Here is a 27560-nt window from a genome sequence, read left to right as displayed (position 1 = left end):
TGTACTTGCTGTGGGAAGGGATTAAGTTCCTAAAGAAATTCGGAGTCAGATTTTGAAAATGAGAAAAAAATTAATCAAACTTGTGCTGTATTAGTGGGTATATAACAGTATTTATTAATACGCAAGTAATAATGGAATTTCAAACTTTGATAAAGTTTCCTAAAGTATATAGTATTTTACCCCCTGTAACAAAAGGATTTAGATTTTTTCTTAACATTAATTTGCCATTATTTTATTGTCTTCTTTTTGAGAAAAAAAATCACTAAACAATTGCATGAAAATCTCTGTGAATGCCAGTACTCGACATTGTATTCCGCATCAGTTTATGTCATGGTACTGCGCATAGGCGTCATGATGTACATGACAAAATGTACAAAATACACAAATAACGAAGACCATTTTTCATTTTTTACCAATGTAGAAGGGACCATTCTTAAAATAATCTGGTAACGCTTTATATTTTAATAAGAGTGCTAAATGGCTTTCAATCACCCATCTCACTAGTAATTTTATATGGTTTGAGAGAAGATATTGTACATTATAATTTTGCTAAAGTAATGCAGCAGACTGCACAATTATTGTTTCCCCCATTTGAATAGTATGCTGGCAATATCATGCTGTTTAGTTAACCTACTCAGACTGGCCTATCTGGTTTACCTGTACTCAGTGCACATGCTTATGCCAGTCACTGACAACTGTCCAACTTGTATCAGAGGTAGAGGGGAATTAAGACCATCTTTGGGACTTGCCAACAAATACTTAAGTCCTTGGTGAAACATTGACCATATTTAAGTGTTCTGACAGACATGTTATCAGGGGTTCTATTGTCTGAACTGAAGAGTTCTAACAGACATTTTATCAGGGGTTCTATTGTCTGTATTGAAGTGTTCTAACAGACATGTTATCAGGGGTTCTATTGTCTGTATTGAAGTGTTCTAACAGACATGTTATCAGGGGTTCTATTGTCTGTATTGAAGTGTTCTAACAGACATGTTATCAGGGGTTCTATTGTCTGTATTGAAGTGTTCTAACAGACATTTTATCAGGGGTTCTATTGTCTGTATTGAAGTGTTCTAACAGACATGTTATCAGGGGTTCTATTGTCTGTATTGAAGTGTTCTAACAGACAGGTTATCAGGGGTTCTATTGTCTGTATTGAAGTGTTCTGACAGACATGTTATCAGGGGTTCTATTGTCTGTATTGAAGTGTTCTAACAGACATGTTATCAGGGGTTCTATTGTCTGTATTGAAGTGTTCTGACAGACATGTTATCAGGGGTTCTATTGTCTGTATTGAAGTGTTCTAACAGACATGTTATCAGGGGTTCTATTGTCTGTATTGAAGTGTTCTAACAGACATGTTATCAGGGGTTCTATTGTCTGTATTGAAGTGTTCTAACAGACATGTTATCAGGGGTTCTATTGTCTGTATTGAAGTGTTCTAACAGACATGTTATCAGGGGTTCTATTGTCTGTATTGAAGTGTTCTGACAGACATGTTATCAGGGGTTCTATTGTCTGTATTGAAGTGTTCTGACAGACATGTTATCAGGGGTTCTATTGTCTGTATTGAAGTGTTCTAACAGACATGTTATCAGGGGTTCTATTGTCTGTATTGAAGTGTTCTAACAGACATGTTATCAGGGGTTCTATTGTCTGTATTGAAGTGTTCTAACAGACATGTTATCAGGGGTTCTGTGGGCTGTATTGAAGTGTTCTGACAGACATGTAACCAAGGGTTCTATTGGCTATATTGAAGTGTTCTGACAGACATGTTATCAGGGGTTCTATGATCACTTGTTTAAGGGGTACAACTTCAGGAATGTTTAACATATGATGATACAAATTGCTCATGCAGATGTTTTTATCATTAGGAATAATTTCTGACAGTTTTAACATAGATTGACAAGTTAAGGATCACTTCATTTCACAAGTTTCTGTCTATGAACGGACTGACAGACAGAGGTCCATGGTGAATACAGTAAACTCCATTTTTTTTGTTGAGTAGGGCAATGGGGTTAATTATCAGTCTTTCGACAACATGCAGGACAAGATTATCTTACATCAAGGACTGGTTCTACCTAGAACACAGACTGGTTCTACCCAGGACACAAACTGGTTCTACCCAGGACACAGACTGGTTCTACCAAGGACACTGACTGGTTCAACCCAGGACACAGACTGGTTCTACCCAGGACACAGACTGGTTCTACCCAGGACACAGACTGGTTCTACCCAGGACACAGACTGGTTCTACCCAGGACACAGACTGGTTCTACCCAGGACACAGGCTGGTTCTACCCAGGACACAGGCTAATGAATTTGAAAGGCTTGAGATGCAATCGAGCTAAAAAAGTTTTTACCTAAAAATTAGTAGTGCTACAAAAAGGTAAACTACATGCTACAACAGCAAAATGCTACAAATAGATAAAATGCAACACAAGAACAAAGTATGCTGGGAGTTGTGACTACATAAAACACAGCACAAGAAAGCTACACAACTGATATATTTTTGAGGTTATGCAAAGCTGTACAAGGAAGCCAGGACCAATATTAACTTATAATCTGGGCCCGTATTCACCAACCGATTCTTAGACTTAAGAATAAAGAATAGACTTAGAACCAAGAAATATGTGTTCAGTGTTTGAATATATACAGGCCTCCACTAGTGATTATGTCATTAACAAAATGTTCTATATGAAGAATAATATAGATAGAGATGTTTACTGCAGAGTTTGACTCAAAATTAAATAAATTCTTGAATATTCTAATTTAAAGAATTTTCTTTATTCTTAGACTTAAGTCTAAGAATTGTTTGGTGAATACGGGCCCCATTCTTATACTTAAAGACATTATTATCAAATATGCTCTATTATGATAATACTACAAAGTATTAAATTGAATCCTAAGTTAGTGCACGAAAATGTATCCTCATTTGATTTTTTTCATGAAAAATGCAAACACTACAAATCCAGCAAGTTTAACCTTCCACTTAACAAGAAAATTTTATTGACTATAGTTGAATACTTTGATTCTGATTTTCAAGAATGGGTGAATGTCATGGAATATACTCTGATAATATACACAGTATTATAAACGATATATTTTAACATGCTTTTACACAATACCGGCAAAAAAATACACAAACAAAAACGAAAGCATTTCAGCTATTAGCATAACTTAAATTATGTAAAATCAAACAAACAGGTTTCATGGGAAACAATATTTGTTCAGAACTGTAGCAGACTCGGAGAGCTTTGGAAGGACCTGTCATCTCACAAACTGTCTAATTACATTAGAAAATTGTCAGCCATTTTCTCAATGTGTCAACTCTTTTAAGCTCTTGTCGGACAGTAAATGGGACAGTTCCCAACTATATTTCAGGCCCTCTGGTAAAACTTGGCTTAATGCATGAGCATAAACTGTCACCCCAGATTAGCCTGTGCAGTCCACACAGGCTCATAAGGGATAACATTTTCCACCTAGACTGGATATTTATTAAGAAGAGACTTATTTCAAACAAAAACTTCCATAAAAGCGGAAAGTTTTGTCCCTGATTAGACAGTGTCTACTGCACAGGCTAATCTACAACTCTTTACGCACATGCAATAAGCCCAGTTCTCCCAGAATGAATCTCAAATGTCAGACGTTGTCCTCTTTGTCTGACTGTCTGACACTTTTCATGACATTGTCCTCTTTGTCTGACTGTCTGACACTTTTCATTACATTGTCCTCTTTGTCTGACTGTCTCACACTTTTCATGACATTGTCCTCTTTGTCTGACTGTCTCACACTTTTCATGATACCTGCTTTAGCAAAGGGTTTGTTCTCTTGGTAAAATGGCGTGCTAGGTTAACTAAAGATAGCCTGATTAATATTTTTTCTACACCCTTAACAGGGGAAAAATACATACTCATTCAAAGTAACAAACAGGTGAATACACTGAAATGTTGCACTTAGTAATGAATGGTAAAGGGGTGAATGCTAAATCTATTCCACTTTCATGTAAATTTGTGCACAGCAAATCAAAGTAAAATCTTGAACCTGAACAAATACACAAATCATCTCCATGGATAAGAAATGAAGAAAGATCCTTCCAGTGAAAGAAAAAATGATCATAACCATAACAAGACAAAGCGTGTACCAAAACAAGCAAAGACCAAATAAAACTTCGATGCAATTACAAAAACAGAAATGGCAAAATCAATAGAACAAAAGGTATAAGGGTGCTTAAAACGCAATACAATACAGTTCCAATTTTTTAAGTATTGCCATAGATGAAGTTGTTTGCTAGGCAACGACTCTCTTGTCTTAAGTTTTGCAAAGTAAGTGAAATTAGAAGTGACTTTTCTCTCAAAAGTTAAGTGTTGTTCCTGATATTGTTTCCTTGAAAATGACTTTTTTATCATACATTTTAAGGACTAGTTTTGTTTTGAATGTTTGATGTGTACGGTTTTGATGTGTATATACATTTTAACAGTTGTTTTGTGAAGTTAATATATACTTTCGACATTAAAATGATAGATTTTTGTTTTGCTAGGGCAAGCAAAAACTGACATGCAACTGTTTGGTATTGATTTGAGTAATAAATACAAATAGATAAATATTAATACATTGTAATCAAACAGACTCATAAATATTAGTTGGTTCACAACAATATAATTACATGTTATACAAACTTATGAAAAAAAAAGTTTTTGAGATATAAAAGACACTGAGTTTGATAAACAACGATTTTCAGTATTTTAAGTTAACAAACAAAATTCCAAAACACATTTTAGAGCAACATTGGGAAAAAATAAACTCATGAACAAACCAAGTGTTGATTATACAAATATGGTATATACACATTTTCCAACAAAACAAAGAGAGATATAGCAGAAGTATGTACTCATTATTACACAACGAAAGACCAAAAAAGTGAATATATTTAAAAAACAAAACATGTTCTAGGGCATGAAAGGGACAAGAAGAAATGCATACTGGTAAAATTCCTAACGGAGGCAACTGGAAAACCTCCAAAGGAATTTGTACAGGGACCAGGGTGGCCATTGAAATATTAATCACTCAATAGAAACATTAATTCGAATTTCACTAATGCCCCCACCTCTCACCCCGCACATACTAAAATATTTCACCATTTCTCACTATTTATTAGGTTCGTCCAATGTTTTTGATTTCCCATTTTTCCCTTTTGTCATTTTTTTCCTGATTATGTCTATAATTTCCAAATTAATTCCCAAATGTGCCCAATGCTTTATTTTCCATTATTTCCTTCTGTTCCTTCTGTTTTTAGATGGTCGCTTTAGCGACCGTCTAAAGTGCTTAATGTGAAATTCAGGTCGATACGGCCTAGGTATGATTAACCCAATACCCGCTTGCGTATCCGCGCAAGAAAGAGTTGTATAATTTATGCAAGAGGTTTGAGTTCTCCAATTATGTGTATTCACAAATGGAAACATTATATTAATATCGTGTTACATTCAATATTTTCGAACGGTGTTTTATAGAAAAGAATCAATAAACAATGATCGTATTGTACGTGTCGCGGAGGAGATTGTTTATGAATGATTAAAATAGTCCACTTTCTGCTGCGTGTGCGTGACGTAGTATTTTCGCTCAGCTCATTCATAAATCTGAGGCTGGCGATAAACAAGGGGAGTCCGTGTGAGAATAACGCAATAGTATAAGGTTACGCTTGTTTATATTCACAGGTCTCAATTAATAATACGTTGACCACGAGTTCAACAATTATTACAGGGATACGATAGACAACATAAAAAAATGTTTCATTATCGCTGAAACTGTTAAAAAAACATTTAAATATAACAATAATATTCTCTAAAAAATGAAGTCTTGCTGTTTAGAAATAAGGTTTAGAATTTTGTTTTCTAAATAACTTAATTCAAAACAAAAGTTTGTTTATAGTGTTTTTTACTTGTTAGTCGCGTATTTACCGCATTATAATGTGTGTTATAATAGGCAAACCATACATTAGTAGAATTCAATCTGCCTTCGCACATAGAAGGAATGGGTCAATTAGGTGCTGCGTTTCCTTTGCTTACTTCAGTTAGCGGTCAATTATATACGTAATAGCAATCACAAGGCTCCTGCTTCAAAGGAATTGCGGAGCGTTCTTACATAATAAGTCGTAGTCGCATGGTATTTGCGTTTTGCGTCCTATTTGGTCACGTGGTTCTTTTTAGCGGGTGTTTTGGCATTCATGATATGAGGCTATTAATAGATGCACCTGTCGATAAACTAAGGAAAGTTTACAGGTTATAACAACGCAAAAGGTTACGCTCTCGCATACAACTCAATGACGTAGTACAGGTCATAAATTGAGAGATTCGGGAAAAAGTTGACGCTTATTTATATTCTCAATTTATAAACGTTGAACATAAGTTCAACAATAACTTCAGCGATACGATAGACAAAAAAAAGTTTCATAATTGCTAAACCCGAATATAACAAACAATTTATAATAATAATACGAATGCAATAGTAGAAGGTTAGTAGAAGGTTAAGCTTGTTTATATTCACAGTTCTCAAAACATAGACAGTTGGATATGAGTTCATCAATTACTACAGGCATACTATAGGCAACCTCGAAAATGCTTTTAATCGCTAAAACCGAAAACAACTTAATATATTATATTAAATATATTTATAACAATAAATGTCTTTTAAAAATGTAGTCGGCGTATATGCTGACTTTGAAATAAAGTTAGCAATTTACTTTTCTAAATAATTAAATACAATTAAACAAAAGTTAAACTATTGTGTTGCGATTTTCACTTGTAAGCTGCATATTCACCGCATGAAATGTGTGTTAGCATTGTCAAACCACACATTAGTGTGAGTAAATAAAAAATATACTACGGGAGAGCACTTCATATGTGTCCTCATATGCCTTGTCATGAGTATCTTTCTTCACTATCGAAATATATCGTATGTTTATATTTGATTTAAACGCAGTTTTCTTTCGACACATTTAAATCACACGTCAATAGCGCCGTCATGCGAAAATGGGTCTTATGCGTTTCGGCAAGCGTTTGTTAAACCCAACATGTGCTTTTGCGCAGTCAGGCCATAGGCGATGCTGTTCGCTTTAAAATCACTCAATATGTTATGTTTCTCCTTACCTGAAAGAGGGATAGCTGAGTGGGCTATTTATATGATGGGCACATATGGAATAAGACCCATTTTCGCATGACGAGGGTCATTACAAATCTCATTGCGAATTGAAAATGCCACATTTAAGAACAATGCTTTTTGATACAAAATTGAATTGAAAATAGCAAACTTGTTAATAATGGCAGCCTATCCACACATTAAGGAATGATTTCCAGACGTGCTGACCAAGTACGGCAAACATTGTAGTATGATAATTAAACGATTTTCTCTTATCATGACACTATACTATTTCGCTAATGATTGTTTTCTCATCTTGGAGGCAAAAGTGAAATTCTGCGAGATGGATTGTAACGCGTAATTGCAACAGGGTCACAATTTGTGTCGTTTGAGCATACAGGGAGTAGTCCGGAATTCCTTACACTGAACAGTGCTACATCCTTTGAATTGAGCACATACGCAGTGATGTAGCAAAAATTCAGAGGTTGTATTCGAATCAGCTTATTAAATATTCGAAAATATTCATGCGTGTCTGTTGGCGTTATGTAAAAGTCACTAAGATGAAAACTGAAACAGCTACGCCTAAAAGCGCATTAGTGCTCTATACCTATGTTTATGTTAGGGTTGTTGACACCGTGTGAACTGCTCGGGTAACAAGTAAAGCATAAACAGCAATGTTTATATACTTTTATTCCTCCATATACAAGATACGAAGATTATTGTATATTTTGATTTTGTATATGGTGTCAAAAATCAAAAGTTTTGTACACGGAACTTTCATTATGAATTTATATTCTTGGTGAGATAGTCATTTGATATTAGAAAAAAATATTCCTTTAATATGATGGTGACTGCAAATTTTCTTTATATTAAGTTATCGTTACCATTTTCATCATACTTTCTATGCTTTCAGAACTTCCAAAAAGCATGTTGTTTTTATTTTGTCTTAGTTATTTCTATGAAATAATAAGGATGATAAAAAGAGCTCACAAAACTCGACCCGTGCGCTATGACACACACTTTATAAAGTTGAATGGCGTGTGTTCATTTCAAACTTGAGATTGATTTTCAAAAATGAATTGCGTGTTAAATAATGCAATAGCGAACATCTTGAGTGCTTTCAGTGCTTTGATTATTTATTTCCACAATATGCCCTGATTTTCTCAATATTCCCTGATTTCCTTTAATATTCCCTAATTTCCTCAATATTCCCTGATTTCCTAAATATTCCATGATTTCCTCAATATGCCCTGATTTCCTTAATATTCCCTGATTTCCTCAATATTCCCTGATTTCCTAATTATGCCCTGAATTCCTTAATATGCCCTGATTTCCGCAATATTCCCTGGTTTTCTCAATATGCCCTGATTTCCTCAATATGCCCTGATTTCCTCAATATGCTCTGATTTCCTTAATATTCCCTGATTTCATCAATATTCCCTGATTTCCTCAATATTCCCCGATTTCCTCAATATTCCCTGATTTTCTCAATATTACCTGATTTCCCCAATATTCCATAATTTCCTCAATATTCCCTGATTTCCTTAATATTCCATGATTTCCTTAATATTCCCTGATTTCCTTAATATGCCCCAATTTCATCAATGTTCCCTGATTTCCTCAATATTCCCTGATTTCCTCAATATGCCCTGATTTCCTCAAAATTCCCTGATTTCCTCAATATGCCATGATTTTCTAAACATTCCCTGATTTCCTTAATAATTCCCCAACTCCTCAAACATTTCTGTTTCATAAAATTGTCTATAAGTCATTTTTCCATGACTTTTTTTCAGAAAAGGAATCATTGATTTTTTTATTCAGTGAAATTTCCATTAGGGGCATTTATAAAGCATTGAGTATCTTTGCCTACACTGAAATTCACTTACTTTCAAAATTGGAACACTCCATTCATACAACTCAATAAATTCAAGGATAATTTACTAATACAAGACTCACTTCATGTTATTTTTTATGTGTGTTTTTTTCAAAGTTGGAAATAGCAATACATTCAACTTACTTCCTAAAAACTTCCATGATGTGCATTTATTAAGCATTTTGATTCTGTCAATTATACAAAAACTTTGTTGCAGAATCGGAAATGTCCTTTTAATATTTCATTTTATAAAAATCATTAAATTTAAGGATATTACTCTGTTAAAATCTCCAGAAAAGATAATATCCTCAACAAACTTCTGATCTTTGTTTTAAAATATGCTGAAATTTCCCTGCTAAGCATTTAATATAAAATTGTTGACCTGAAATCAGTGGCCACCCCTGAGGGAACCAAGGTTGCATGCCGACTAACATACCTCGCTAGAACCGGGTAAATTAACGTCGGGGGCCGACAATGATTTCTCTTTCATGGAGAACTGATAGGACTGGAGGGATATCGTTGGAACATTGCCAAACTGTCTACAGCCACGAAAAAGAAACAAAAAACACGTTGGAGGGCACTGGTGATGTTATCTATGTCAACAACAACACCAATAACAACAACAAATGAAGTCTGTTGTCGCATTCTCGAAATGAAAACAAGGCACAAACTATAACAATGCTGCAAAAACTGGTGAATGCAAAAAACAGAAATAGGTCCCATCGTGCTGCAAAATAATGGTGAAAATCATGAAACATTGTACAACTGTCCTAGTATCAACAATACCATCATGACCATAACAATAAACATTCATTCACTGTGACACACGAAACACATTCAATGACACAAGACAATGTGAAGGTACGACACAAACTGGCCAATAACAAGAACCAAGATGGTATGGCACAAAATCACATGACAATAACTAACTATCTAAACATATAAGACCATAATAAAAGGAAAAACATATGTTAGTGACATGTCAAAAAACTTCTATGGTGATTATGCAATGCTCAAATAAACTGTTTGCTCTGTTTAATATCTCACTACATTTGTATAATTGAACATGCAGTAAAATTACATTAAGTGTTGAAAGAAAAGAAATGTACAATAATTCCACTGACACTAATTACAGCCAGATGGAATTTATTTTCCACACACAAAATTGGGATAAAAAAACTAATAATGTATAGGTGGAAATTTGTACATTGCTTGCTTAAAAAATAAGTTGTTAGCAATTTTTTATTTTTGAAAATGTCAAACAGCTTAAGCTATATTAGTTACATACTTGACAAACATGGCTCACATAGCTGTTATATTGTCAATTGACAAACATTGAAGGGCTGAGCATGAAACCATTGTATTTCATATCAATTGATGGCCTTTAAGTGCTCGACTGAGTTCAAGGTTAAGTGATTGTTGAAGACTGGACCTGGTGATCTAGTTTTTACCCAAATTCAAAAATGGCATTGATATTGTCGTGATAACCATTCAGCTCGAGTCATAAATAAGGTTTCTACAGTGCTTAAAAGTTTTTTGAAGATTTTATCTTGTGACCTTTTTGTTTAATATATGTGACCCAGATTCAAACTCAGCCTAGATATTGACAAGATAACCACACCTCACGATTGAATGAAAAATTAATTTACCTCAGTAAAAAAAAAGCTAAAATTCGACCAGACACGACATGAATTGCAGAATGCCAGACATAGCTTGGCCCCATTAGATCACCATGAAAACTTCACACTTAGCCTTAGGTGAGCTAAAAATGTTTAGCAGTAACAACAGTTTCACCCTTAGCCCTTGTAATCAAAACACTTGTTAAAGGGAACACTTGAAATCAAGGCTGCAAACTTTCTCCCAACATCTGGTTAACAGTTTCTATGGTTAGTGCCTCCTGATTGGTCTCCCTTGCTCTGTGTCAGATCACATGACCACAAGACAACTCCAAATGTAACAGCGATTGATCCATTGAGGTCACATTTTGAGTTCATTGGCTGCCTAAAATATTGACCAATGAAGGTAGTGACCATGTTTTGATTTGATGCAGTTTATTATAAATGACCAATGAAAATAAATATTTACTTTAGGCTCACAGTCTTTGCTTTACTTCTCTCAGAGAGATTATTTCTCTTTTTGTTTGGTTGACGCGATAATTCAAAGTTGCATTTTTTTCGGATACATTACTCCAATTGTTAGAACAATTTGGTTATGTACAACAGTTATATAAACCAATTGCAAGTAAAGTTTGACCATAAGGGCACATGATAAAAGCCGCTTGTTTACTTTAACTGTTGTAAAATATTTCAAATGTGACATAGTGGATGTGACATAGTGGATGTGACATAGTGGATGTGTCCATGACCAAGAGCAAGCTAGACTTCTGGAGTAGACAGTTATCAAATTCGGAACCCAAAGTCAGGCAAAATCCAGGTGAAGATAAAATACTATTATTTTTAATGTACCTGTCAAAAAAAGAAATTCTTTTTGCAAATGTCTGTTGGATTTTACCCAACATTTTGTCAGACTTGGATTCAAGGGGTGGATTTACATTTTCTTAGCCATTTTATTGAAGTTCATTTTGAACATCAATTTAGAGGCTATGAAAAAATATATATCTAAAATAATTGTTTCAAGGCTATCTCAAGACATTATGGTACAAACATCAAATAAAACAATGTTTTTAAACATATTTTAAAGAATGTGTAATAGCTAATAATTTTCACACTATGAGAAAACAATTCAAACTAGGATCTTTTTGTTTATTAATTTCAAATTAACAGTTTTGCACCCAAGCATGTCCAAAATACCCTTGAGACCGCTAGTGTCTGAGTAACACTGATTGAACAAGCACAGTCTAACACTGGCTGCAAGCTAGCGCTCAAATCTGGTGCAAGACCATGCTAACAAGCAAGACTTTCCCTTTAAATGCCATCAATTAATTGGCTAGCTAGAACTCAAATCTGATGCAAGTCCCCGCTAACAAGCAAGACTTTCCCTTGAAATGCCATCAATTAACTCACTCATTTCACCCGCTAAAGAGCAAGACTTTCCCTTTAAATGCCATCAATTAACTTGCTCATTTCACCCGCTAACAAGCAAGACGTTCCCTTGAAATGCCATCAATTAACTGGCTCATTTCACTTGCAAACAAGCAAGACTTTCCCTTGAAATGCCATCAATTAACTCGCTCATTTCACCCGCTAACAAGCAAGACTTTCCCTTTAAATGCCATCAATTAACTTGCTCATTTCACCTGCTAACAAGCAAGACTTTCCCTTGAAATGCCATCAATTAACTTGCTCATTTCACCTGCTAACAAGCAATACTTTCTCTTGAAATGCCATCAATTAACTGGCTCATTTCACCCGCTAACAAACAAGACTTTCCCTTGAAATGCCATCAATTAACTGGCTCATTTCACCCGCTAACAAGCAAGACTTTCCCTTGAAATGCCTTCAATTAACTTGCTCATTTCACCCGCTAACAAGCAAGACTTTCCCTTGAAATGCCATCAATTAACTCACTCATTTCAATAATATTTGTTTGTTTCTGCCCTGTTAATCACCATTCATCAGCTAGATAGTCTTGTGTCATTGTTTAACTTTACCTTGTAAATAATATGTATAACCATAAACTGGCTATTTTTAGTAACATTTGTTTAACAGTTTCCCAATATTCATCATGTAGTACTTGTCCTCTTTAGCAATTTTGTTTAACATTTGCCTTGAATGAACTATATATAAGCCATTAACAGGCTATTTAAGTAATATTATGTGACCTGTTAACTTAAAGAAACAATTACAGTTCAATGTAATGAGATGTTGCAAATGTAGCACATTTCAACAGCAACACATTAATACTGATTTTAAATTTCAAAGAAAACGTTTTAACAGCATTCACATTTTAGGTGTCTGCATCATATCTCAATTCATGTAATTATTAACAAATGGTTATATTTAATGAAATACTTTAAGACAAATAAGCGAGGTAATAGATGATATCTTCAAGAGAATGCCTCCATATCTTGCAAGAGGCCCTAGTGACGAACTGGCCACATCACACCTAGCATACCACCACTCCTGCACCTAACACAGGCAACAAGGCAAAACACTTGACATCCGAAAATCACACTAATAACTACCAACATGTAAACACGCAGTCATGTGTTCTGGCGTGCTTTAGTGCTGACGAGTGTTAAGAAATAGCACAAGAACCAAGTACCCATGAAGAACGACTATTAAACTACAGACATACAGCATTGCCGAACAATCCTAGCGGTACGACATACCTCCCCAAGCTGACCACCCACGCTCACAAAACTGACGTTCGGCGCTGACGTGGATCTACCCCTCGGCCCAAGAGGGGTCGTTTGTTTATTACGTGAGAAAAGATTATGGGAATCAGTTTGATATGAGCCTGGAATTAGTGATTGGTAGGAGGCCATACCGGTACTCTCTGCAAGTAAGCTGAAAAAGTCGACAGGTTCATAAGTGGCATTGTCGAGAAATAGGATAGCTTAATCCAAATCTATAAGTTGACATAACAGGGGTGTGATTTTTTAACCACCTCATCATATGAAAATTTGCTACCCCCCATTATAGTAATATATTGATTCTGTGAAGTGAAGAACTTTTTATTCATCCAGTATCGCACTGAAAGGGTGAGGATTGACTTAAGGGCGGAGAATATCACACCCCTGCACCCTGTCTGCTTCGATGGCTGATATAAAAAACAACAACAAATTACTCATCTGAAAATGAATTTCATTGTTAAAAATCCAATATGAAGTATGCAACAGAATTAAGACAGGTAAATATAATAAACAAGAAACATTATGTGACAATTATTTCAAACAAATGACATTTTTATTAAACAAATTCTGTAACAAAATAAATAAACAACATTTATTTATAACATTTTAAATACCAGCATTTGGCTTAATGAGCGTGCATAAAACGGTCATGTGTGAAATAATAACATACATGTATTCAACATCGACAGACGGGTCATAATTACGGGTATTTATATCTACCATATTTTTATCATTGCTTTAACATTAAGTTTCAATGCTATATTAAATTTTCAGTTGTGATTAAAATCGCTGCAAGATTCTGAGTGGTTAAATCAGACATGTTTAGTTGTGTGAACACAGTAGAACAGAAGTAATGGTGAAGACTAACTTTGTAGGATTGGTTAGAATGAACAGAACTCAAACTAAGTGGGGCGTTTAAACCGTTCAAAACAACACAGATATGGAAAACTTTTATCCCAGATGAGTGGTGTCTTTAATATCTATTTTTCATACCCGAATATGTTAGTTTTTTCACCTTTTTCAATAGTATCTGAGTCAAATCATGGTCCGTTAACCAACAAAGACCTTTCTTGGATATGATTCTAGCAAATTAAAGACATTATTTACAGAAAAGAACAATCTCTCACTTTAGTTTTTATTCAAAAATTTTTTTTTACCAAGGTAAGTAAAGATTACTACTTCAACTTATTTATACAAAAAATATCTTTGTGTACTTTATTTTTAAGCTAAGTAAATTACCGTACTTTACCCAGTATATCAGTTATTGATTCCCAAATTTCATTTTAACAAGAGGGCCTGAAAGGCCCAAGGTATCCCCCGCAACATATGCTTTGTTTGAGGAAGGGTGCAAATTGGACGGATGAACATAATGATAGATGGACGGACGGAGGACAATAACACAAAACTAAGACAAAGGAAGGTTCTTAAGCACAAAAGTACGGACAACGCCAAAACAATATCCCTCCGCCTCTGGCGCGGGAATATATTCATACCAAGTTTCAAAGAAATCCGCCAAAGCGCTTCCAAGATATGGCTCCGGACACAAAAATGCCTATAGTAAAAAGCATTTTTTCAAGATACAAAGGGCCATAAGTCTGCTTTTAACAGATGGTGTACAATGCCATTTGGCGTGCATCATCCTCTTATGCATATATATACTCATACCAAGTTTAAATGAAATCCGCCAAAGCACTTCCAAGATATGGCTCCGGACACAAAAGTGCCTATAGTAAAAAGCATTTTTTCAAGATACAAAGGGCCACAAGTCTGTTTTTAACAGATGGTGTACAATGCCATTTGACGTGCATCATCCTCTTATGCATATATATACTCATACCAAGTTTCAATGAAATCCGCCAAAGAACTTCCAAGATATGGCTCCGGAAACTAAAAAGCATTTTTTCAAGATACAAAGGGTCATAAGTTTGTTTTTAACAGATGGTGTACAATGCCATTTGGCGTGCATCATCCTCTTATGCATATATATACTCATACCAAGTTTAAATGAAATCCACCAAAAAACTTCCAAGATATGGCTCCGGACACAAAAGTGCCGGCCGGACGGACGGACAACGCCAAAACAATATCCCTCCGCCTCTGGCGGGGGATAAAAAGTGTGTGTGCATCAAATCCCTTTTCTGGCTGCTGATTAAAAAAATAATCTTTGAAAACTTCATTGCGCAATAATAAATACTCATAAAAGGCGCCAAGCTTGTTTTCCAATTAATCATCTTGCAGGCTGAAAGGGAGATTGTTGACACACCAAATAGCTGGTTATGGTAGGTGTAAACCAGGTAGCAATAGCTTGAATAGAAATTCAAAAGAGTGAATTAATTATTAAAAACATGATTTCGTATGTGTTGTCTCACTAAGTGACTGACAGCACTCATTGGGTAATTTGAGATGTTACACATGGCCCTTTCTACACTTTGGTGGGATTGGGGCCGGGGCCCTTAGAGGGAGAAATTTCGCGTCGTTTTGGGCGAGAAGGGGAATTTTAAAAGATCTTTTCACCAACCATTCAAGACTTAAAATTGCTATATTTTTATGTAATTTACATAAATATACATTTAATCAAAGGTTAATAGCCGGATACCAGCTGGCAACATAGGTATAAAAGTAAAAAAATTAATAAATATTTTTTCTTTGGAGGGGAGAAATTTTTAGCTGAAAAAGGGGATTTTTTTTATATTTTAAGGAGGGAATGGGGCCGAATTTCAGCCCCAAAAAAGGCCAAACGAGGGCTCTGCATGATGAATATTGACACATGACAATATTGAATCCCAGTGATAGATGTCAGGGATCTTTATTTTTGCAATCCGAAAAATCACAACAATCCCCACTAATAGGTTACACAATGCACATGTTTGATAAAACTAAGGCAGTAAAGGCGCAAATGCGTGTGAATCGGTTTAACTAGTAATGCATCTATCCATCAATAATTGGAGTATTTTTGCAGCAGACCTTGAAATTTGTCCCCATATATTTGACCTGTGACCTTGAAGGATGACCTTGACCTTTCACCACTCAAAATGTGCAGCTCTATAAGATACACATGCATGCCAAATATCAAGTTGCTATCTTTAATATTGCAAAAGTGTACATTAAATAAGCGATTTTGACCCATATATTTGACCTTTGACCTTGAAGGATGACCTTGACCTTTCACCACTCAAAATTTGCAGCTGCATGAGATACACATGCATGCCAAATATGAAGTTGCTATCTTCAATATTGCAAAAGTTATGGCAAATGTTAAAGTTTGACGCAAACAAACAAACAAACACACAAACAAAGCAACAAACCAACAGACAGGGCAAAAACAATATGTCCCCCACTATAGTGGTGGTGGACATAAAAATTGTTATAAGTTTATTGTAAATAGACATCATACTTAATATAATTGAATTAAAACTTTCCCTTCTATTTTGGCATGTAAAAAATCATGTGGGTGGAATACATGGACCTGGTTGTGCGTTTCCCAAATTAAGTACGGTATGTATATGGATTAATTCAAGTTTTAATATTGAAGGACACATCCTCTGGACATGTTTTCCATACCTGTGTTTTGATAATAGCGTTTCTGTAACTGCTTACCTGATGGAAATGGTTAAAATAATAATCTTGAAGCATTCTGATAAATAACAAGATTGAAGTTTTGAGTTCGTATTAAAATAAATCAACAAAGCTGTACATATCTTAATTGATCAATTTTAATTCACTAGTGATCAGAGAATTTGCCATTTTTAGTGAAAATGTTAAGTGAAATGGAAATATTTATTTTCAATGATCATGAGAGAATACAAATATGACAATTTCAACAATTCAAACGAATTTATTTTTTTTACCAAATGCTTACAATGTTTACATTTTTTTACTGTTTAAACTGGAACTTTTTGATAAAATTATACCATCATGATATCAAAATACTTATGACATTTCACAATGAAAATTATTGATCATTCTGACAGTTATTTATCACTATTTGAAACAATTTCCAGTGATAAATATATTTGCCAAACGAACACCGTAAACTGATTTAATGAGCAAGTTTCCATTTAAATCACTGATTAAAGACAAAACTGCCCATTAAAAAAATGGATTGAAATAAATAATAAAAAACAAACGGCTTTTAGGCATGGATTTATGTAAAATCACTCATTAAAATAACAATATAAGGGTAACAACTTGGGTACCATCTGTTTTATAAGGATCATAGTATCCTTTTTAGGAAATTATTTTTCTCACAATAATAAGCAAGTGTCACAGACACTGATGTCCCCACAACAGATGTTAGGAATAGGATACATCCACAATGTATTCTACAGCGTACAAAAAGACACTGGTTCTTTAATGGTCGCAGTCTAATTTACTTCTAAAATGATCATCTACACATTCAGCTGTGACAGTGTCAGCAAGAATTTAGAGGAGTTGAACAAACACAAGTTTACAACCATACATTTAAAAAATGGAACAAGAGGCCCATGAGGGCCTGAATCACTCTACTGGCTGGAATCAATAGGGCTCAAGCCCTTGATAGTATGAACAATCTGAGTACGTTTTAAACAAACAGACCCAAAATGGGAAATTCATCGCATAAACAAGAAGAAACGTAAAATCTAAACTTCAAATGGCTCCTTTTCAACAATAAGTTGGACAAATTTTCTTCACTCTCAATGGGGTTCTGGCCCTTGATGATATCAAAGATCCGTTGAAGTTTCAAAAGGATAGAACTTTATATGTAAACAAACAAGAAATGTGTTTGTCGGAAACACTATGTCCCCTTCTGCGCCGCTTTGATTAAAAAAATTGGACCTTTGACTTTGAAGGATGACCTTGACCTTTCACCACTGAAAATGTGCAGCTCCATGAGATACACATGCATGCCAAATATGAAGTTGCTATCTTCAATATTGCAAAATTTATGGCAAAATGTGAAAGATTTTCATTTTTTTTCTCAAATTCAAGGGGAGATAATTCTGGACTTATAACTCCGATATTGCTCATTTCCAATAGGGTTTTGACTTATCATTGAGATAAAGACACTGTGCAAGTCGGGAAATGATTGGATGAAAACTGTGGACTTTATTGTGTAAACAAGCCTTATTTCAGAATTTTCTAAAATTCAAGGGGAGATAATTCTGGACTTTTTACTCTGATGTAACCCATTTTCAATAGGGTTCGAGTCCTCATTAATATCAACACACTGAACAAATTTGAAAAGAATCGGATGAAAAATGTGGACTTTATCGGATAAACAAGAAAAAGTCTAACGCACACACAGACAGACAGAAACCATGCCATCCCATAAGCTCTTCTGGCCTATGGCCAATAAACTCTTTTCATCCAAAATTCCTTCCCTTAAGATCATCAACACATTCAGGTCATTCCACCCAATAGTTGGAGGTTGTTTTGAAAACAAACAAATTTGGGACCAAATAGTATTTTGTGCAAAAATGAAAAACGGACCATAATTATATATGCCCAAATGTTATTTCATCAAACATTTCAACATTAACAATCATCTCCACATAAAGGTCATTCAACTGTGAAATTTGAGCAAGATCCAACCAGTCATTCAAGAGGGATTCAAAACACAAAATTCACCCCACTTTTTAATATTGTATGTTGGAGTAACAAATAAAAGGGCCATAATTATGCCAAAAATAGCCTTAGCCCAAAATAACTATTATTCTGAGCATCTAGACAATAAGGTAATTTAAGTGTAAAAGTTTGAGCAAAAACCACCTAGTATCTAAAGAGAACCTAAAAATGCAAGGTTTGGAATGTACGGACGGACAAACAATTGAAATGCTAAATGGCTCCCACCCTATGTGGAGATTCAAAACTGTGGAACTTGATAGCCTCAAATCGTAAGTAATACCGGTAAATGGAGTACGTACTGTTTTGTAAGATTCATAGTATTGCACAGTGGGTTCATATTTTCTTTACAACGCTGGTGTAGTCGGTAACGGCACGTCTGACACTGGTAACCTTGCAACAGGAACTTGTTGCACACGTCGCAGAATATCAGGGAAAAAAAGGTCTTTCTTGCCTGAAATCAGAACAAACTATGGTAGAAAAAGCCCAGGGCCTGTATTCACCAACCGATTCTTAGACATAAGAATAAAGAATAGACTTAGAACAAGAAAAGTATGCTCAGCGTAAGAGTCTTTACAGTCTTCTACTGGTGATTTTACCATAAACAAAGCAGTCTTCATGAAGAATGATGTAGATAGAGGTGCCAAGTTTGACTCAGAAATAAAGCAGCTCTTGAATATCTAATTTAAAAAATATTCTTTATTCTTAGACTGAAGTCTAAGAATTGGTTGGTGAATACAGGCCAAGATGTTCCAATAAATAATTAGTGGTTAATGAAAGCAATCCTAAATTCTCCCATACACATTTATTTGATATTCCTCTGTAAGTTTGTAATTCAATACCATGATTAAACTTGTTCTGAAGAATTTAGCTGTTATTTTAAATTCTAACACTACACTCAACTTGTTTTCTATAGACAAAGAAGGAAATCAAGTGTGGGTCATTCTGCAATAATTATGGGCGGAGCTTAATGTTTCGAAAATAGTTCCGAATAAATCAAGAAAATATTGCAGTAAAAATGCACGTGCTAAAACCCGCTCTAAAAGAAATGTAATAAATGTAGCATGTGTATAAATGTAATGAAACAACAAATTGTAAAATTGCTAAATTGGATTTCTGTTAAGAAGAGACTTCATTTAAACGAAAAATGTCATAAAAGCGGAAAGTGTCATCCCTGACTAGCCTGAGCGGACTGCACAGACTAAACTGGGATGACTCTTTACGCACATGCATTATGCCCAGTTTTCTCAGAACACGAATCATATAAACAACATTCATACTAAATTATGTTGGGGAGTAGTAAACGTAGGCGGGAATGTCCGTCTGTTTTTCTTCAACTCTACAGTCAGCTCATTTCCTGCCACATCAGTCATTGGTATATCCCAGCTCAGCTGTTCACTGCAATCATAAGGATGGAAGCAATTTAGCACAGGCTAATCTGTGACGAAACATTCCACCTTAATCAAATTATATTTTTAATGGGAAGTCTCTACCAAGCAGGAAAAAGTTGTCCCTGATAAGCCTGTGTGGACTACACAGGCTAATCTGAGATGACACTACATACATGCATTAAGCCCCATTTTCCAAGAGTAAGGATAATATGGAAAGAACAACAAGAGGGCCTGAAAGGCCCAAAGTCGCTCACCTGAGATAAAAAGAAATGACCTGTTCTTTGCAGCCCAAGATATCAATGGAACAAATGTTCTAACCAAGTATCATGAAGAATGAATAACAAATGGCCCCTTGGCGGCCATGTTTTTTCAACAGACCTGAAACATTTTTTAACTCTTCCAAGATATGTCCAAATTTCATGAAGATTGGGAAAAAAATGTGTCTTCTAGACTGTTCACATGTTGACACTATATACATATAAAGAAAACTGCCCCACTCCCTGGCGGCCATGTTTTTTCACTGATCATGACCATTTTCAAACTCGTCCGAGACATCCACATAAATAATGTTTTGACAAAATTTCATGATGATTAGGCAAAACATGTGACTTCTAGAGAGTTCACAAGCTTTTTTACTATATAAATATAAGGAAAAAGACCCCCCCTCTGGCGGCCATGTTTTTTTAACCGATCCAAACCATTATCGAAATCAACTGTCCTATCCAGGTGTGGTAGTGCGGTCTCCTTCGCTTACGCAAATGAACCGGTCACAGGACGGTTACAAGTTATGTAACTTTGTGAGCACTTATGTAATGCGGAAATATTTATTTGACGAACTCTTAATTCCGGTCAGGATGACTATACTGACTGGTTTTAATTCAATTAACTAAAGGCGTTCAGTCAGGGACGCCTAAATACACTCAATTTATTTATAAGTGAAAACCAAGGCAGCTTTAACAAAAATAACTAATTTTTTTTCCAAGAACTCGGAAAATGAAGAACAATGACAGAAAATTAAGAACAGGTACAAGCCAAGTTAAGGAATCTAAGTATCATTACAAAAATGAACAACATACAGCAAATACCTAAATGAATGTAAAAAGAAGTTCAAAATCTGTCAAAAAAACTGATATAAATATAAGTTACTGTTAGTCTAGAAAGTGCTTCAAAAATCTAGTTTACAAAATAGGTCTAATTTAATCTAAAGAACAATATTAATGCAGATTAGGAAACTTCAGTGAATCAAATGTAAAAATTAGAAAGATTTACTAAAGTTATTGAAATAGAATAGAGTCTTTCTAATTTAGAAAATGCCAAATAGAAATAATCTAAATAATAAGAATAATTAAGAAAATAATGCCAAAATGTCTTGATGCTGGGTGTTAAAAATAATTTAGAGTTTAATTATTTCAAAATTCCAACTTTTTTCAAGAGCTGTTAACTTTTCAAGAAAGCATCAAGGTGTTTAAATCAGCCAAAACAGCTTATTTTATACAGTTCAGAAGAGATCAATGGCAGAGTACCGGTAGTCAATTTTCCCTCAGAAGAGTGCATTTATCAATGATCAATATCTTCCCAAATTAAAGAGCAGAACTAAAATTAGATTACTGAACCAGGTTAAACAAGGGAGATTAATACTGCATAAATACTGCAAAATCATGTACATGTTGTCTTTCTTTCAGTTCTCTCTTAAGTTGAAATGCTTATCATAAGTGTTAATGACTAAAACAGTTATGTTAACTATGAAAATTCTGTGTAATGAAAAATTACATAATACAGTTAATGTCACATAATATTGACATAATAAAACCAAACTTTACTACACAGGAAACCAATGTTCTGACCAAATTTCATGAAGATTGAGCAAACTAGAAAGTTAACAAGATTTTACTACAGCTATATATAGCCATATAAGGAAAAATGCCCCGCCCCTTGGCAGCCATGTTTTTCAAGCCAAGGTTACCATTTTTGAACTCCTCCAAGATATCATTGGGACAAATCATCTGAGCAAGTTTCATGAAGATCGGAAAATAAATGTGGCCTCTAGAGTGTTAACAAGGTTTTACTATAGCCATATAAGAAAAAATGCCCTGCCCCCTGGCGGCCATGTTTTTCAACCAACCGACATCATTTTTGAACTCGTCCAAGATATCATTGGGATGAATCTTCTGACCAAGTTTCATGAGGATCGACAATAAATGTGGCCTCTAGAGTGTTAACAAGATTTTACTATAGTCATATATAGCCATATAAGGAAAAAAAATGCCCCGCCCCTTGGCAGCCATGTTTTTCAAGCATTTTCAAACTCATCCAAGATATTATTGAGACCAATCTTCTGACCAAATTTCATGAAGATTGGACAATAAATGTGGCCTCTAGAGAGTGAACAAGGCAAATGTTTACCCAGCACAACGCACGACGGACAAAAGGCGATCACAAAAGCTCACCATGAGCACGTTGTGCTCAGGTGAGCTAAAAAAACTTTTGTTAAAAGTCTCTTTCCTGTAGATTCAAAGTAACACCCCCACCAACACCATGACGCCGCAAGCTGTAATAATCATGTATAGAAGTTGAAACAAGAAAAAAGAACATACAGTAAGGGTGTGGGTTTAAAGTCTGATATAGATGACATCTCCAGCCAACTTTCCCATATACCCCCAGATACGATTGATAAATTGATCTTTTAATTTGTTGTAGAAATGATAGCACAGAAAGTAATCGTGACAACAAAAAACTGGGCAATCCAATGCATGAATGCTAAATACTCTCATAATTTTTGCATAATATCGCCATTCAAACTTAAGTACGATGAATTTTCTTGCATGTTCAAGGTGCATGAAAAAGGCATTGTTTTAGCTGAGGAACGCAGCCTTATTTCAGCTGTAAAAAGATGTGTTCATAGGGCAAAGATGCCCCCTCATGTCTCAAAACTACACATACCTTAAAAAGCTCAAAATTGATCTGAAAGTAATGCAGGTAGACTCACACACCTAATATCTAAACATCTGAAAGCGTTTCGCCAAATAAAATTCGGAAAAGTGTTCTTTTAGAGAAAATTGTTATGTCCAAGGAATCAATGGACCAGAATAATACTAGAACTTGATCTATAGGTCATGTAGGTAGACTCACACACCCAAAATAAGATCCGTATATGAATGTATTTCAGATACATAATCCGGAAAAGTATTATTTTTAAAGCAAGTCCAAGGCCCATAACTTCTTCAACAAGAGATGTGTTTGTCAGAAACATGCCCCCTATTGCGCCGCTTTGAAGCCATAAATTTGACCTTTGACATTGAACGATGACCTTGACCTTTAGCCACTCAAAATGTGTAGCTCCATGAGATACACATGCATGCCAAATATCAAGTTGCTATCTTAAATATTCAAAAAGTTATGACCAAACTTAAACGAAGGTTAAAGTTTTAGGAAAGAAAAAAACAATGATATTTGACCTTTGGCCTTGAAGGATGACCTTTACCTTTATTCTTCACCACTCAAAATGTGCAGCTCCACGAGATACACATGCATGCCAAATATGAAGTTGCTATCTTCAATATTGCAAAAGTTATAAAAGTTTAACCAAGGTTAAAGTTTTGTGACACACACATACAATGACAGACAGACAGACCAAAAACAATATACCCCCGATCTTTCGATCCGGGGGCATACAAATCAATGGAGCGGATTGTAACTCATTCTTTATCTGTAATTGACCCAGATATATTCATATATATATTACCAAACATCTGGTAAATATTTCAAACCGTTAAGGAAAAAAGTATGGAAACAATGCTGGACAGAAGGACAGTCCAACTACATGTACTATATGCCACTCTACCCGGTGCATAAACAGCCCTGACTAAAAATGCTAAACTTACCCAGTACGTCGATCAAACACGTCGCAAACCTCTGTCTCAAAATTGCGTAAGGTAAGCGCCTTAGCCAAACCTTCCCCCAGCGTTTTTCCGACTTTAACTGTAACCTATAACAGAAACAACCTGATCATAGTTTGATGTTTCCTGGTCTTGACTTCTCACCATTTCTCAAGGAAAAATGGCTCTGGTTTCTAATAAAAAAAGCCGTTAAAGAGGCCTTTTAACAGATTTTAACATGTATTGAAGTTTGTCACTAATGCTTTATATTGATAAACATTGGATCTTAAAAAACATGAAAAACAAGATGCGTTTGTGAAACACAATGTCCCCCTATATGAAGTTTGACCTTGAAGGATGACCTTGACCATGACCCTTCACCACTCAAAATGTGCAGCTCCATGAGATACACATGCTTGCCAAATATCAAGTTGCTATCTTCAATATTGCATAAGTATTCATAAAATAAGCGATTTGGGCCACATATATTTGACCTCTGACCTTGAAGGATGACCTTGACCTTTCACCACTCAAAGTGTGCAGCTCCATGAGATACACATGCATGCCCAATATCAAGTTGCTATCTTCAAGATTGCAAAAGTATTCATAAAATAAGCGATTCGGGACACATATATTTGACCTCTGACCTTGAAGGATGACCTTGACCTTTCACCACTCAAAATGTGCAGCTCCATGAGATACACATGCATGCCAAATATCAAGTTGCTATCTTCAATATTGCAAAAGTATTCATAAAATGAGCGATTTTGGCCACATATATTTGACCTCTGACCTTGAAGGATGACCTTGACCTTTCACCACTCAAAATGTGCAGCTCCATGAGATACACATGCGTGCCAAATATCAAGTTGCTATATTCAATATAGCAAAAGTTATTGCAAAATGTTAAAGATGGCGCAAACAGACCAACCAACCAACAGACCAACCAACAGACAGGGCAAAAACAATACGTCCCCCACTACTATAGTGGGGGACATAAAAAAATAAAGTAAAAAAAGTAATCTTATACAGGGCTCGAACCACTGAACCCTGGAGTCAAAGTCTATTACTTAGACCACTCAGCCATCTGTGTTCATATAATGATTGATGTGTTTTATACTTTACACAAATATAATGACAACAACAGAACTCTCCAAATTATTCAATAGTTTTGCGTCGCGACGCTTTCTAATTTTCAGATTTTTAAATTGTCAAAAGATGAATATAATGGCTATTTTAGAGCATGGTACATGTAAATGTTCAGTATTATTGTATCCTCACAAATATCATTACAACAACAAATATTTGCGAATTTGAAACATTTTTTTTAATTTTGTCAATTTCCCACAAAATTAATGTAACAACACAAACTTTCAATTACTGTGATTATTCTGACACTCAGTTGTCACCAAAAATGTAATTCATCTTTACAATATTAGAAAGGGATGTTTTATTGCAATAAGACAATAGTAAGCAGAAGCTCAATTTATTATAGCAGACTTTCAACTTGCTGAGAAATTGTCGCCTCAACTTATTCTATAATTTCTTAAAAATTTTATTTTTAAAGAAGTTAAAAGTCCTTGAAAAGTACAACAACAAAATGTTTCTAGAAACTTACATAACATGGAGAAAATCTCACAATTATAATTCTAAATTAAAATGTATGCTTAACTTAACTGGGAATTTAATTTTTTCCTTCAATTAGCCAAACATACATTACATGAGACTAAGCCTATCAAATTTTTTAAGAAATAATTATCTCATATTACTGACAAACAGTAAATATCAACAAGCAAATTAGAAAATATTCATATGCAAAATTTCATTTTGATTAATTTGAAAAATGGCATAAAAAGGTGCATGCTGCTGTGCAATGACAGTCCTACCAGTAGCCCTGAAAAACTTACACTAGTGTGCTGGTTGTTAGGCAGGAACGCCTTCACATGCCCCAGGGGCGACTTCATGGGCAGACTGGGGCTGGAGAGCAGGGTCGATTCCGGGACACCTGCCGGACCGCTTGCGCCTACAACTGGCTCCGGTTTTGTCCCATTTCCAATGTGGGTTCCGTGGGTTCCAATGTGGGTCCCATGGGCTCCATGTGGTAAGTGGGGAACCGGGGCAGGAAGTTCAGGTTCTTTTTCTGGTGATTTGGGCGGGGTAGACTGGATGTCAGTGAGTTCCTGCTCTTTGTCTTGTAGCTGCGTCTGCAACTCGTGGATTTTGTTGGCCAACTCCTCATACTCCTGAAATATGAAATAAAACATCAACAATTATCAAAACAGGCCCTATGTGACGTATGTCAGGCAAAAAAAACTTGTGTACCTTATAATAGGCAAACAAATTTAATGTGTCCCTTAAAATTAGATATCCAGTTTATCTCTTTTACAAAAACTTAACTGCTTTGTCCATTGAAAATGCAGGGTCCATGCAGGCTTGCTATATCAAAAGTTTCTTCAAAGTTGGTCAATGCGAACTAAAGTTCTTGATTATCAAACAAATCTTAACCTAAAGTTTATAAATATAATATAGGCATTATTCTGCTTAATTTAGGTCAAAGTTGTTGTCTTTGGTCAGTGGCCAAATGAAATGACCCCTAAAACATATATATATTGATATTCAAATGCATATCTGTAGAAGATAAAGACATAGTGGGTTGTTACTGGAATTTTTTAACATTTCACATGAATATGATCCTAAAGACATATGTGAAGTTTCAATTGAATATCTGCTGTAATTACAGTAATACCTACTTGATGCAAGCAAACAAATCCTGAATTTCTTTTTGTACATACATCTCTACTTGATTGTAGAAGCACATAAGGGGAATAATCCTGCTAAGTTTGGCGAGTTTCTTATTTTAAAGACCCCTAACACATATGCAAAGTTTCAATTCAAAATCAATTGTGAATATAAATATATGCAGAATTTGCAAGTTACCGATAAATAGAATTGTTTAAGCATAAAGAGACTTTCAAATGCTTAACTTCAGAGGTCATCGTGGCATTATGAATATGGTGTCAGCCTAGCGACCTTGAGGTCACGTGTTCGATCCCTACTTTGGGAGCGTTCTTTATATCTCCCCCATAGGCACCAAGTGCTGGTTCTAGTCCCAGGAAACCTCCTCGAGAGTGCTTCATATAAGCCATAGGCTTTCTATGCAATTGACTAAAAATTAATAGGTCTAAACTAAACTAAATTTCAGGTCAGAGTTATGGACCTTGGTAAGTGAGCTCAAATGATGAACCCAAAACATAAGTAAGTTTGAAATAGTGAAGGTTCAATTCAATACTTGTTGTAGAAACTGTGACATGGGGAAGTGTCACTTTTCCCTCATCCAAATTTATAAGTACAAAAAGGGGCATAATTCTGCA

At 35.1% G+C, this 27560-nt stretch overlaps 1 protein-coding gene across 3 annotated transcripts in view; it reads right to left on the bottom strand.

The window, feature by feature from the left end:
* The window catches only part of LOC127832079 (serine/threonine-protein kinase B-raf-like), an 84678-nt gene that overhangs the window by 42261 nt on the left and 14857 nt on the right, over positions 1-27560 (bottom strand). Inside the window, exons 3-7 of one of the 3 annotated variants that reach the window (XM_052357250.1) lie at positions 26097-26432; positions 24196-24299; positions 20204-20321; positions 19226-19377; positions 16920-16956 (exon numbers count right to left, since the gene is read on the bottom strand). In XM_052357250.1, the coding sequence (XP_052213210.1) occupies positions 16920-16956; positions 19226-19377; positions 20204-20321; positions 24196-24299; positions 26097-26432 (747 nt within the window). Of the gene's footprint in view, positions 1-9443; positions 9547-13298; positions 13477-16919; positions 16957-19225; positions 19378-20203; positions 20322-24195; positions 24300-26096; positions 26433-27560 lie in introns of all 3 variants that reach the window. The other 2 variants (XM_052357247.1, XM_052357249.1) reach the window with 2 other exon arrangements.

The sequence above is a fragment of the Dreissena polymorpha genome, chromosome 5, assembly GCF_020536995.1.
Source record: "Dreissena polymorpha isolate Duluth1 chromosome 5, UMN_Dpol_1.0, whole genome shotgun sequence".
NCBI classification, from domain to species: domain Eukaryota; kingdom Metazoa; phylum Mollusca; class Bivalvia; order Myida; family Dreissenidae; genus Dreissena; species Dreissena polymorpha.
The sequence above is the reverse complement of the archived record's forward strand: the minus strand, read 5'-3'. Positions and strand labels throughout refer to the sequence as shown.